This window comes from Lampris incognitus, chromosome 18 (assembly GCF_029633865.1).
Source record: "Lampris incognitus isolate fLamInc1 chromosome 18, fLamInc1.hap2, whole genome shotgun sequence".
NCBI classification, from domain to species: Eukaryota; Metazoa; Chordata; class Actinopteri; order Lampriformes; family Lampridae; genus Lampris; species Lampris incognitus.
The window spans coordinates 10,821,115-10,835,848 of record NC_079228.1 but is presented as its reverse complement, the minus strand read 5'-3'; the positions used below and the strand labels follow the sequence as shown (position 1 = coordinate 10,835,848).

At 48.9% G+C, this 14,734-nt stretch overlaps 1 protein-coding gene across 1 annotated transcript in view; it reads right to left on the bottom strand.

Annotated features, from left to right (window-relative positions):
- Nucleotides 1-878: 878 nt before the first annotated feature.
- The window catches only part of trappc9 (trafficking protein particle complex subunit 9), a 217,845-nt gene continuing 203,989 nt past the window's right edge, over nt 879-14,734 (bottom strand). The window contains exons 19-20 of the mRNA XM_056298382.1: nt 9,008-9,161; nt 879-969 (exon numbers count right to left, since the gene is read on the bottom strand). Coding sequence (XP_056154357.1) covers nt 915-969; nt 9,008-9,161 — 209 coding nt within the window. The 3' untranslated portion in view covers nt 879-914. The remainder of the gene's footprint in view (nt 970-9,007; nt 9,162-14,734) is intronic.

Here is a 14,734-nt window from a genome sequence, read left to right as displayed (position 1 = left end):
TAAAATGACAATCACATCATGTGACGTACCAGCACAAAAATCTGGCACCCCCCCCCCCCCCCTCTGTTTGTTTCACATGTACAATTTCCCCGTTCAAAACTGTCTCGGCTTTAGTCGTTTAGTGCTCTGTTGCGGGTGGTGTGTGTAAAATGCCAAGACACGGGCACGCCGGTTAAGCCAGTGTGAGCGTTTACTTTTGGTGCGTCCATATTTACTCCAGTGGACGCTTACACGCTTACTCCGCCGGGTCACTCCGGCTCACACATTGCCCTCTCTTCTCCACTGCTCTGTCCTCACAAAAGCAGAAGAGGTCCTACTGAGTCAATCGAAACGCTGGCCGACCCCCAGAGACATGCCGGGGACTCTGGAAAATAAACACTCTCAGTAAATCGGAAATTATTTTGGAGGATGATCACAGATGGTGCAGCTGAAGAGAGTTTCTAAAAATGTTCCCCGTGTGTCACCAAACCATTCACACGTCTCCCAAAGCCGCCTCCTCCGCTCGTCCACAGTAATCGTCGGCCCATTATGGATGCAAATAAGAAACATGGCTTGGGACCCGTTCATGAGGTTCACAAGCAAACTGACAGGTATGCAACAAAGAGGCAGCTCTGCGCCCCCCCCCCCCAACAACTGTGACTGGCACACAGAATCCAAATCAGTCAATCCAGAAGCACAGCCGGCAACAGGAATATGTCCATGTGATGTCTCAGAAAACGCCGTTACTTTACTTATAGACGAGGATCAAAACCTGACAGGTGGGCCAACTTCAGTGACGCAAGTGCGAGACCAAAACTACGCGGCGCAAAGTAATGAGCACACATGCAACACACTCACGAGCGCACACATACTTGAGGACTGACTGGAACCAGACTCACCCCACTGCAGAGGAGCCAGCTGCAGGTGCTCCAGGACTAGCTGGTTAAGTACTCCTTCCACGCTGGCCTCCCCCTGGCGCCGCAAGGATGGGTGAAGATGGTTAAGGAACACAGCATAAAGAACACCGGTGCATTTACACTGTCACAGTCACAGATAAACCGACACTGGTATTTTGACTTCACATATGACACAGCACATCAATTCTTGTGAACCCGAGCAAAGGGTAATATAAAAGGCATCCTACTGGTGTCTGGGTGGTGTGGCGGTCTATTCCGTTGCCTCCCAACACGGGGATGGCCGGATCAAATCCCCGTGTTGCCTCCGGCTTGGTCGGGCGTCCCTAAAGACACAATTGGCCGTGTCTGTGGGAGGGAAGCCGGATGTGGGTATGTCTCCTGGTCGCTGCACTAGCGCCTCCTCTGGTTGGTTGAGGCGCCTGTTCAGGGGGGAGGGGGAACTGGAGGGAATAGCATGATCCTCCCACGCGCTATGTCCCCCTGGCGAAACTCCTCAGCCAGGTGAAAATAAGCAGCTGGCGACTCCACATGTATTGGAGGAGGCATGTGGTAGTCTGCAGCCCTCCCCGGCTCGGCAGAGGGGGTGGAGCAGTGACCAGGACGGCTCGGAAGAGTGGGGTAATTGGCCGGATGCAACTGGGGAGGAAAAGGGGGGACACCCCCCCCCCAAAAAAAAGGTATCCTACTGAATCATAAAATGCTTCATGGGGACACTCGGTGCAATTTTCAAAATGCCAGAAAAGAGAGAAGGAGTTGTTGTATTCGATTCTCCAGGTGAACTCTGACTTGGTTGCGTTCTAGAGCCATAAGCGGAGCACGCCGCGTCCAAGGCTGCCCAGCGACTCCATATAAAGGAACTGGGAGCACTGGCTGTGTAACTCGGGAGAGCCCCGAGGCTTTCTACCAGACATGGAGGGAGTTTTAATGATGCAAAAAGAGGAGGCAAAGGAAGCGCTGGTGGTCTCTGGCACGGCTACCATGGTTACCACAAGTTCCAGCTCGAACGTCACCGAATCTGACAGACGTTTCTCGGAAACATTTCCCTCATCCACCTCTTCCTTCTATCGCCCTTTCCAACTTCCATCAGTTGCAAAGCTTAGCGCCCACTGGCTCTAAGGGTACGTCATTGCGTAAGTTCTACGTCAAGCTCACAATCGATGAAATGAACTGCAACTGGGGTTTTGACCGGCGTGAGTTTTCGCTCGATAAAGCGAGATATGATGATGCTCAAGGCTGGCTACTCTGTCCGGATGCCAGAGGCGGCAGTTATTCATTTTCATTCTCATTAGCGTGAGTTTCATTTGATTGAAAAAAAAAAAATTAACAAACTTTTCCTTTTTCAAATTCCTTAGCATTTAATTAAATATGTCCCAAGCAAAGCAGAAAGCCTGCTCAAACCCCCCATCAGCACATGGTTTATGAGCAGTTCTGGCTGCTGGCTGTTATTAAAATGATGTAATGTGTTTTGCCAGGGACGAGGAATTAGCAGCTTCTCCTACATCTTCTTCAGACAATGACAACATCCTCTTCCTTTTTTTTAAAAAATTTTTGGAGTTTTCCCCCTTTTGTATCCAGCCAATTACTCCCACTCTTCCAAGCCGTCCTAGTTGCTGCCCCCCATGCCGATCCGGGGAGGGCTGCGGACTACCACATGCCTCCTCCCATACATGTGGGGTTGCCGGCCACTTCTTTTCACCTGACAGTGAGGAGTTTCACCAGGGGGACGTAGCGTGTGGGAGGATCACGCTATTCCCCCCAGTTCCCCCTCCCCCCGAACAGGCGCCCCGACTGACCAGAGGAGGCGCCAGTGCAGCGACCAGGACACATACCCACATCCGGCTTCCCACCCACAGACACGGCCAGTTGTGTCTGTAGGGACGCCTGACCGAGGCGGAGGTAACACGGGGATTCGAACCGGTGATCCCCGTGGTGGTAAGCAACGGAATAGACCGCCGCACCACCTGCCATAGTGGTAGAATATACCGGACTACATTTATTTGCTTAACTATAGAGAGACAAGACTGACTGTGTGAGAAGTGAGTACTATGTAATCCACTGTTAAATAAAGAGAGGTGTGTGTGTGTGTGTGTGTGTGTCTGTGTGAGTGCTAGTGTGTAATCACTCTCTGGATGTGTTCAAATAAACATGAATACAGCAAATTCTGCCGGGCAAAGTTAACACATGGGGCAGGGCAGGTACACCAGCAAAACCATGACTCACAAACGGCACAGATCCCTGAAGCTCCTGCTGCCTTGTGTTTTGCAGGTGTTTGGGTCAGACCCGGTTTCTAATGAAACTTCTGCGACCTGAAACTTTGTACGGGTGACTTTGCAGTTAAATGTCACAGATGGCAGGGAACGGGAAGCCTGCTGAGGTCTGGAGCTATGGCACCTAATCCGCACTGTGCTGTCCAGCTTTGTCTGAAAATACCAACGCATATGATGGAGCTTAGTTTCTAGAAATGTCAAAAGGGCATCCGGGTGGCGTGGCGGCCCACTTTGTTGCCTCGTTGGTTCAAATCCCCGTGTTACCTCCGGCTTGGTCGGGCGTCCCTACAGACACAATTGGCCGTGTCTGCGGGCGGGAAGCCGGATGTGGGTATGTGTCCTGGTCGCTGCACTAGCGCCTCCTCTGGTTGGTCGGGGTGCCAGTTAGGGGGGAGGGGGAACTGGGGGGAATAGCGTGATCCTCCCACGCGCTACGTCCCCCTGGTGAAACTCCTCACTGTCAGGTGAAAAGAAGCGGCTGGCGACTCCACATGTATGGGAGGAGGCATGTGGTAGTCTGCAGCCCTCCCCGGATCGGCAGAGGGGATGGAGCAGCGACCAGCACGGCTCGGGAGGGTGGGGTAATTGGCCAATTAAAATTGGGGAGAAAAAAGGGGAAAATCCATCCAGCCATCCATTATCCGAACCACTTATCTTGCTCTCAGGGTTGCTGGAGCCTATCCCAGCAGTCATTGGGTGACAGGTGGGGAGACACCCTGGACAGGCCGCCAGGTCATCACACAGGGCCCACACACACACACACACATCGACTTACCTGACCTACATGTCTGTGGACTGTGGTAGGAAACCCACGCAGACACGGGGAGAACATCCAAACTCCACACAGAGGACGACCCCAAGGGTTGGACTACCCCGGGGCTCGAACCCAGGACCTTCTTGCTGCGAGGCGACCGCAGGAACCAGTGCCAAAACAAAGAAGAAGCCATCTGACTCTAATTCTAATATAAGGTTCAAAAACAAGAAGCAAGGCTACAGATAATCAGACACATGCACTTGTTTAAAATGACAAGGCGCAAGAAAATATACGTGTTAATTTCTTTGCGCTGAGGAATTTTGCATAAAATGAAGAAAAAAAATCTGTGCAATAAGTACGTTATTGTTGGTTGTCATCCAATCTGCTGCAGAATACACAGGTATTAACCTCAGGACTCCTTATGTTGTGCACATATGAAGCTCTCAGGGGTGCGTGGAGGGCATGTTGGGGGTAACCCTGCAGCATTGGACCAATCACAGGGTGGGTTACGGACGTTTTACTGCGGCATCACAACAAATACGGCTATCGCAGAGCAATTAGCCCGACAATGCGTTGTGGTAAGGACACACCTTATCGTTTACACAACTGACACTTGGAATAACGGAGGAAATGATTGGTGCGGGGAACCTGGAAGCGCGTGTCTCGTAACCTTTGACGGGGACGGTGCACACAGAGAGGAGGAGCACGGCTGAACCGACGACGGCAGATCTTTGCTTCGCCAAACACTTTGACCGCATTTCCTCTCATGGGCGAGATGAAGGAGGGTGATGATGACGGCTGTCGTTTGCAGGTGTCACTCTCCCCGTGCGGCTGCCAGAGGGAACAGCGCCATGTCCCTCCGAGGCTGAGACCCATCCACTAGTTTAGTGGATGGGTCTGGTGGGGCCGGATGATTGGGTTTTGGGTCTTGGAGTCAAGGGGTGCGTGTGCGCATGTGTTGGCAAGCAGGGGAGGATAACATTGTCAAAATGTTACAAAATGTTATCAAAATGCAGTGTGGCGGGGCATCTGGGTAGTGCGGTGGTCTTTTCCGTTGCCTACCAACACGGGGATCGCCGGTTCGAATCCCTGTGTTAGCTCCGGCTTGGTCGGGCGTCCCTACAGACGCCATGGCCGTGTCTACGGGCGGGAAGCCGGATGTGGGTATGTGTCCTGGTTGCTGCACTAACGCCTCCTCTGGTCAGTCTGGGCGCCTGTTTGGGGGGGGGTGGGGGACTGGGGGGAATAGCGTAATCCTCCTGGCAAAACTCCTCAGTCAGGTGAAAAGAAGCGGCTGGCGACTCCACATGTATCGGAGGAGGCAAGTGGTAGTCTGCAGCCCTCCCCGGATCGGCAGAGGGGGTGGAGCAGCGAGCGGGACGGCTCGGAAGAGTGGGGTAATTGGCCGGATATAATTGGGGAGAAAAAGAAAATGTTGTCAAGATGCAGCATCCCTCTGCAGCTGGACTATTTACAGATAAATGTATTCATGACAGAAAGGAATAACACAGCAGGCAGATCTTCAGTAAGCAATCGTGACAGGTACTGTTCTCACGGGGCCGTGCAGGCTGAGGCCTTCATGGGATTTGTGATGTCGTCAGATCTTTAACGATCCCTGCTATTTCAGGCATTAAACCTGCTTGATATCAAAAAAGTGATATTTGACCTAAAAGCTCCACTTGCACGTGGTTACATTCCAGTCTCTGCCTAGGTGTAATTGGATGAGTGACATTTCAAAGAAAGACAGTGTTTGAACCCAGGATTCCTGACTTCGATGTGAGGAGGTTATCAGCTGGATCCAACACAGGATAATCTGTGCACCGTCAAACTGATGCTCACGGTTGTTTTATGAGCCTCTGGGGAGATAAGGAGATTTCTATACACTTCTAATCATATATGGAGTGTATGATGCTGGCGCGAATTCGCGTTTGCAGCGGCCTCACCCAGTACCGGTGTGGGAAGGTGGTGGTGCGAATTCACATTTGCGGCGGCTTCACCCAGTGCTGCCCATGCAGTGTCTTTGTCCACGTCTAAGTTCTGTCTTTGTTTGATGGCCGGGAGAGCTGGTGTTGGATCGGCTGGGAGAGCTTGGTCTGCTGCGTCCTGTGGGCCCAGGGACCACGGCCTCTGAGGGCGGTCTGACAGGACACGGAAGCGGGGCAGGCTAAGCTAATTGCTAGCCCATGCAGACCGGCAGTTCTGACAGTCATCCTGGCTGGCGTTCGCTCCCCTGGATAGTGATTGTTTTGTTTAGTTTGGATATATGTGTTAGTTTGGATATATGTGTTAGTTTGGATATATGTGTTAGTTTGGATATATGTGTTCTTGTAGCTTTTGGATAAGTGTTTTTGTCTTTGTGTTTTGCTGCTGTGGGCTGGGGGAAACCATGCTTCGTCCTGATCCCTGATAATGAAGGGGGTGTCTATGTTCTAATAGATAAAAAAAGATGTTTCTTCAAAAATGGATACTGGATTAATAATCAACCGGAGACCTTCTTTGCCAACAATTTGATGAGCAACTGTCATCAGCAAAGACTATGCGCTTGTAACGGCAAATTCATACACTCTCTTGTAGACTATGCATTTACATGAGCATCACATTCAGCTTTACTATCAAGGTTTTTATCAAAAAAACTCAGCCGCCTCCTCCAATAGCATCAATCTGCACATATAGGTTATGATTTCACTCACAACACTGGCTACTGGCTGCTGCTGTGGTGTTTGGATGAGGTTTTGCTTCTCTTAGTCCTCTCACAATCAGTTTTTTTTTTTTGGCTTGCTAACAATTGTTGTGGTTGTAATATAGGAATGTAATATAGGAATATAATATAGTATGCAGTTATGAGGAGGATGGTAGGTGAATATATGGTGTATACTTCTGGTATATAAGATAATATGATGCAATATAAGGGGAGTATAGAGCATGGTATATGGGCATGATGGGTTGTGGACCCTCACCTATGGTCATGAGCTTTGGGTAGTGACCAGGAGGGTGAGATCGCGGATACAAGTGGCTGAAATGAGTTTCCTCCGTAGGGTGTCTGGGCTCAGTCTGAGAGATAGGGTGAGGAGCTCGGACATCCGGAGGGAGCTCGGAGTAGAGCCGCTGCTCCTTTGTGTCCAAAGGAGCCAGTTGGGGTGGTTCGGGCGTCTGATTAGGATGCCTCCTGGGCGCCTTCCTTTGGAGGTTTTCTGGGCACGGCCAACTGGGAGAAGACCCCCGGGGTAGACCCAGAACTCGCTGGAGGGATTACATGTCCGATCTGGTCTGGGAACGCCTTGGGAACCCCCAGGAGGAGGAGCTGGAGGGCGTTGCTGGGGAGAGGGATGTCTGGAGTGCCCTGCTTAGCTTGCTGGCACCGTATGGTATATGGTATAGTATATAAGCAATATGGTATTATATAGGAGAATAGGCTGTTGATTACTCAGCCATAACAAAAGTCTATCTAGTAGTGACATAGCTGTTCTGCTTGCCTCCGACATCCTGTTGTTTTTCCATTTATTTCTTCTGTTGTTTTGTTTTGTTCCTTCCTCTTTTTGTGTGAGTGATGTCTGCAAGTGCTAGAAGCTGCTGTGTACTGGAGTCAAATTCCTCGTGTGCATCGGCGCACTTGGCCAATAAAGTCGATTCTGATTCTGATTAACACGAGTTAACCCTGACCCAACGACTCAAATTAATTGCATTCTTACTGTGGAATCATAGGTCACACCATAGTCACTCCTGTTTGTTCCAAACAGACTGACTGTCTGTGTGGTAAGTTGCACAATAACAAAGAAGAAAACAAGTTGGTGGCGCAGTGGTTAGCGCTACCGCCTCACAGCAAGAAGGTCCTGGGTTTGAACCCCGGGATTTTCTAATCTTAGTGGTCGTCCCAGGTCGTCCTCTGTGTGGAGTTTGCATGTTCTCCCCGTGTCTGCGGTGGGTTTTCTCTGGGTGCTCCGGTTTCCCCCACTATCAAAAATACATGCGTGTTAGGGTTAATACTCCTGTCTGTGCCCCTGACCGAGGAATGGCAAGACAAACTGGAGTTGGTCCCCGAGGGCTGCACAGCGGCTGCCTGCTGCTCCTAGCTACACAACTAGGACGGGTTAATGCAAAGCAGAATTTCAATACAGGGATCATTAGAACACATCCATCCATCCATTTTCCGAACCGCTTATCCTGCTCTGAGGGTCGCGGGGATGCTGGAGCCTATCCCAGCAGTCATTGGGCGGCAGGCGGGGAGACACCCTGGACAGGCCGCCAGGCCATCACACAGGGCTCACACACACACACACACACAACCACACACATTCATACCTAGGGACAATTTAGTACGGCTGATTCACCTGACCTACATCTCTGTGGACTGTGGGAGGAAACCCACGCAGACACGGGGAGAACATGTAAACTCCACATAGGACGACCTGGGACGACCGCCGAGGTTGGACTACCCCGGGGCTCGAACCCAGGACCTTCTTGCTGTGTGGCGACGGCGCTAACGACTGCGTCACCGTGCCGCCCTCATTAGAGTATATCAAAATTTGAAAATAAATAAATACAGCTCCAGTAAAGTATGGAAACATGGAGGCCACCTCCCTAGAGGCAGTGTGCCCATGACGAGGTCAAAGGTGACCTCAGATGGACGACAGCCTGTTCATGTCCTAGGTTTTACGATCATACAGTGAAATCACAGGCTTTAAGTGTATGGTACAATTATTAGACACACACCTCAACGCCTGCACACACACCCAAACACACACACACACACACACACACAAACCAACCACACTTCACAATCTCAGTGCTGCGAGTCCTTCACCATACGCGTCCCCATCTGCCACTGCAGTAAAACAAGCTTCGTCCTAGCTGGAGGGCCTCCAGATGTGGGATCCAGATGCCCCGTATCAGTGATATAGCCACCGTCAACAATCAGCAACATACCAACAACGGCACGCCAGCTGCATCTGGTTGACTTTTTAAGACCATCGGAATCACTGACCTATAATCGGCTCGGGCAGAAAGCAACGCACGTTAACAACTAATTGAAAAAGTACAATAATTAGCTGAGCTGGTTTCTTGTAAGAAGCCTCGGCGTAATCAAAGGATATAATGTTCCAGCAGATTCCCAGCTTGCTGTTGATCTGACAGCCCTGGGCGTGCTGTCGCTCCTCCTCCAGCTGTTTGGGATTGGCGAAGAGCAAAGCCTCCTGGTTGGGCTGCGGCAGACTTTCAAAGTCAAACTTGTCCACTTGGATCGCCATCCTGCAATGGGAGGTTGGGGAAGGATGGGGGGGGGAGGCATTTTTTATCCACTGCTCAGTCATCATCTCACAATAAAACAGACCTTATGCAATTAATTCAATGTGGATTAAGACATTATTAATAACAACAACAATAACTGCCCACCAGCAGTGCTAATCAGGACTTTCAGCTGCATGGCAGAAATACAGTACGGGCGGATATCAAACCTGCACATTAGGCAAATTCATACAGTATTGAAAACTGCACACTGACAAACAAAACGTATACACTGTGCTGCCTACAACAGAAATGAAAATAAACGAGCGTTTTCCCCGAGTTGCCTCATGACTCATCCGAGTGTTGCATCAACCAGCAGGTTTGCGAAACGGGGGTGACGAGATAACCAAGACTAACTAACGTTTTATTATTTGAATTTAGAAAAAAAAAAAAATCTCACGGTGGTTTGTTTAGATGATGGGTCTAGAAAAAGTCATGCATGGAGAGTTTTGGAATTTTCTTTTTTACCCCCTCCCCAACTGTATCTGGCCAATTACCCCACTCTTCTGAGCCGTCCTGGTCGCTTCTCCACCCCCTCTGCCGATCTGGGGAGCGCTGCAGACTACCGAACGCCTCCTTCGATACATGTGGAGTTGCTATTCCCCCCAGTCCCCCCCGGATAGGTGCCCCAACCAGCCAGAGGAGGCGTTAGTGCAGCAACAAGGGCACATACCCACAGCCGGCTTCCCACCCGCAGACACGGCCAATTGTGTATGTAGGGACGCCGGACCAAGCCGGAGGTGACACGGGGATTCGAACCAGCGATCCCCCGTGTTGGTTGGCAACGAAATAGACTGCCACGCCATCCGGACGCCAGTTTTGGATTTTGCTAGCGAGCCAAGATATTCAAATTCCACAATTCAGTTGTCTGTCAATTGACAGACTATGCTCCGTAGCGTTTGGACATTTAGGTGAACTTCACCTCAGACGAGACGCATGTACAACTTTACCCCGCACCTCCAGAGGCCAGACAGAACGGCGACTGGGTCCGCTTTATGGAGAAATTGAATTATTTACATCCACACCTCGACGAGTAACATTCTGCCCACTTTCCGTCTTGTCACAGCCACTGTACACTATTTATTCTGACTTGGCAAGTGTCCACCAGGCACTGATACTCCATTATTTATCCGGTTTTGAACAAATGCCCTCGGGCGCTCAGCTCCTACCCCGCGGGGTTAATTTCTGTACTTTTTTTGGTTTGTTTTTTTTTCTTCCAGTCCGGAGCCAGGGTGTTCACTGCCTGAGGATGAGGCAACGGTGTCACATCGAGGGTTCAGTGTCTGGGTGTGCTGATTTGGGCCAAGATTACGTACCCGCTAACAAAAGTGACTTGGAAAGACGGGGGGGGGGGGTATGACAGCTACCTTTGGCCTGGCTTGTTGCCTCGTGGTACTATAACCTGGTTTTTTAATATTTTATTATTATTATTATTATAAACCTATAGCGATCAAATATATACCTATATATAAAATAGAATATATAAACCTATATAAATAAAATAATAATACCCCTGGGCCCTCCCCTAGGGGGTGGGGGGAGGGGCGCCTGAGCGGTGTAGTGGTCTATTCTGTCGCCTACCAACATGGGGATCCCGGTTCGAATCTCCGTGTTACGTCCGGCTTGGTCGGGCGTTCCTACAGACTATAATGGGCGGCACGGTGGCACAGTGGTTAGCGCGGTCACCTCACAGCAAGAAGGTCCCGGGTTTGAGCCCCGGGGCAGTCCAACCTGGGGGGGTCGTCCCGGGTCGTCCTCTGTGTGGAGATTGCATGTTCTCCCCGTGTCTGTGTGGGTTTCCTCCGGGTGCTCCGGTTTCCTCCCTCAGTCCAAAGACATGTAGGTCAGGTGGATTGGCCCTACTAAATTGTCCCTAGGTGTGAATGTGAATGTGAGTGTGTGTCGGCCCTGTGATGGCCTGGCGGCCTGTCCAGGGTGTCTCCCCGCCTGCCGCCCAATGACTGCTGGGATAGGCTCCAGCGTCCCTGCGACCCTGAGAGCAGGATAAGTGGTTTGGATAATGGATTATTATTATCATTATTATTATTACTATCATTATTACAGTTTTGCCTCCACCAGTTAGAAGCCACCGCCGCTGCTGGCGTACCCAGTGTACACTTGGCTCATCCTGCACTGCAGGCTGCAGCAGTCGTAAATCCGACTATGCTGGCCTCTCCAAAATGTGAGTGGCTGTGGTGGCCGCGCAGGAGATCACGCCCCCCCCCCCCCCCGTCAACCCACAAACCGGATTCACAAGCAAGTCTAGCCTTCCACTGCTGTGGAGGAAGGTGTTTGTGTGATCCACTCCAACAGATCGGTTACCCCCGTCAGATGAGCCAAACCTCTCACCTAACACAAAACCCGATCCCTCGGTCTCTCACACTCTCACCGCCAGCGGCTCCCTCGGTTTAGCTATCGGTTTTACGTTTACTCGCAACATGTGCACCGCTTATGAATGCACTTATCCTATCTGTTGTGTTGAGCTGGGTACAGCAACTTTGGAAATCAAACTATTCCCCTTCCCTCCCGACCGACCAGAGGAGGCGCTAGTGCAGCGACCAGGACACGCACCGACATCCGGCTTCCCACCCGCAGACACGGCCAATTGTGTATGTAGGGATGCCGGACCAAGCCGGAGGTGACACGGGGACTCGAACCAGCGATCCCCCGTGTTGATTGGCAACAGAATAGACCGCCACGCCACCCGGACGCCTCCTTAATAAACACCGCTAACCATAATTCATGAATAAATATCGCTACATGTGAATGATTCGAGGCATCATCCCACCATCCGTTCGTTCTGTGTTTCCTACAGGTGAGATGGCCTGGTTCCACGTGTAGCGTCATCGAGCCGGATGGGCTTCACGTACAGGCTTAAACAGAGAATCCGACGCCATTAGAAGTTGATTTCACAAGAGAAAGGGGAAGGAACAGCCTACCTTGCAGTCCACTTCTTGCTGCCAATGGTAATATGGAACTGTGCGTACCGCTATCATTCCTCACTAAGGAAAAAGACACAACGGGACTTTGAGGTGAGCAGGTAACAGCAAATAACCTGGACCCCAATCCCCACAGGAGGGCAATCTGAGTTCACAATGAAAAGCAGCCTATTTCTGTTCAGCTGGTGAGCCCTGGCTGAGCTAGTGCTTCACTGGTACCCACATTTATAAACACAAATGATTTCCTGGTGTCTGTGTTTAGGAGCGGTGGCCCCATATCTCCAGCCAGCTCCGTTGTGTTTGCCAGGCCAGACTCAGAGGGTCTACGTGTTGATCAATGTGTGTTCATCCCTGGGATCCAGTTCAGAGGCCGAAGTGAGTCCTGACGAGTCTTTTGCTGATGCAGCAAGAGAGACGGAGTTCACGTTGTCAGACTTGGGCTCATCAGCTATTGTCATAATATGTGTTCTTTAAATAGCTCTCATCGTTGCTCTTTGAACGATGAACAACTGCACAGAGTTTATCCGGGCGCTGGGGCCTGACTGAGCACAGCGTTAGATGGGACCTGAGAGGGCTGAGGAGAAGATCACGAACCGAGGGAGGAGTTTAAATTATTTCTTTAATCCATCCATCCATCCATCCGTTATCCAAGCCGCTTTATCCGAACCCAGGTCGTGGGGGATGCTGGAGCCTATCCCAGCAGTCATTGGGCAGCAGGCAGGCAGACATCCTGGACAGGCCACCAGACCATCAGAGGGCATTTATTTCTCATATTGTCATATTTTAATATTATATTATATATATATTATATATATAAATATAATGTATATATTATTTAAACATATATAATATATAGTATACTATATTATTATAATATATTTAATATATAATATGAATATAATATAGCATAGTATTATAATATATATATATTATTATTTATATTATTATGATAAATCATATATTATTATAATTATTATATTATATGTCTTTAATTTGAAGGAAAAACATTTTAATCGTTCTACTTTTACAAATGCCTGCAGGAGATTGCTTTACAGGTCATGCAAAAGGAGCCAAAAGTAAGTGACGGCAGCGCCGTCCCCAAACGGTAGAGACGACTTCCATCTCTCATCAGTGAGACAATTTTTCTTTTTCTGACATTAGCGGACATCAAAGACAAGGGAAGAGAGGGAATTCAATTATCATTCTGCAGCCTTGCACAACAAAGCAGAGCAAAAATTAAATAACAATTAAGACCTGTGAAGTGGGACAAAAGGAAAGCTTGCTTCTGCTGCACCACGTGCAAACACAGCCGCCGCCTTTGAAGAGTCGGTCGGGGCCCTGGGCTTATGTCACCGACTCGAGTCCCCAGCTTCAAATGGGCGCCGCCGCAATTGAATTCCCAGTCATCTTCAAAAGCACATAATGCACAGCGGCCCTAAAAACGCCTTGATCCACACACAAACGCGGCCCCTGAATGCGACGACACGGTGGCTGTGAGGGCCGGAGACTGGTTCCCTTCAGACAGACAGGTCATTTACCCAGGACAAAACCCGTCAGCTACAAGAGCCCTGCAGACGTAATTACAAAGACGAGGGACGCCGAGTTTAGACAAATAACGAGGTGCTTTTTAAACGACAAGCAACGCCGAGCACGCATTCTTCCCTTCCCACAGCTGTGGGGAACTGCATTATTCATAATAACGGCAAAAGACATTGTATTTTAATATTAAACAACAGAAAAGAAGCAGTTCTCTGGTGTCCTTTAGCGTTTTATTTAATTAGCGTTCATTAATGAGGTACATCAATAGGGACTGGTGAGAGAAGCTTGAATAGAAAACATGTCTACAGTATTAGTATTGCTATTGTTGTCAGATTAGATCAAGCTTTAATTCACTTTAGATTTAAATATTTAATTTTAGTAATCATTATTATTTAATAATAATAATTTAGATTTATTTCAGATTAGATTTATTGTCAGATTAGATCAAGCATTAAGTCACATTAGATTTAAAGATTTAATTTTAATAATTCTTATTATTTAATAATAACAATGATAATAATAGTAATAATTTAGATTTAATTCAGATTAGATTTAAGATTTTTTTTTCCCTTCGGGGGATGTCAGGTTGTAGCAGCTGCATCAACATATATATATATATATATATATATATATATACACACACACACACACATACATACACACACATACACACACACACACACACACACATACATACATACATATATAAGATTCTATTATAGAATGATGTAAATGTTTAAAAAAATTTAAAGATGGAAAAAAAAACAAAAGGCACACAATCATCATCACAATTCATTTGCTCACGATACAGTGCATTAGATTTTCCTGTTATTTAGAAACCTTGAATACAGTGTCAAAGAGCTGCAAAGTATGAATATCACCACCCACCCACAAGCCGTTCAGAACTGTCTTCTTCTCTTCGCAGTGACTTGATAGTGGCGTCTTGCAGGGATTAGGTCATATCAGCAGACTAATCTAGGCCATTACTTGGCTTTTAATAACTGCCTTGGCTTACTGTGGAGCATCTCCAGGCCTAATCTCCAACCTATTTCACCTTCA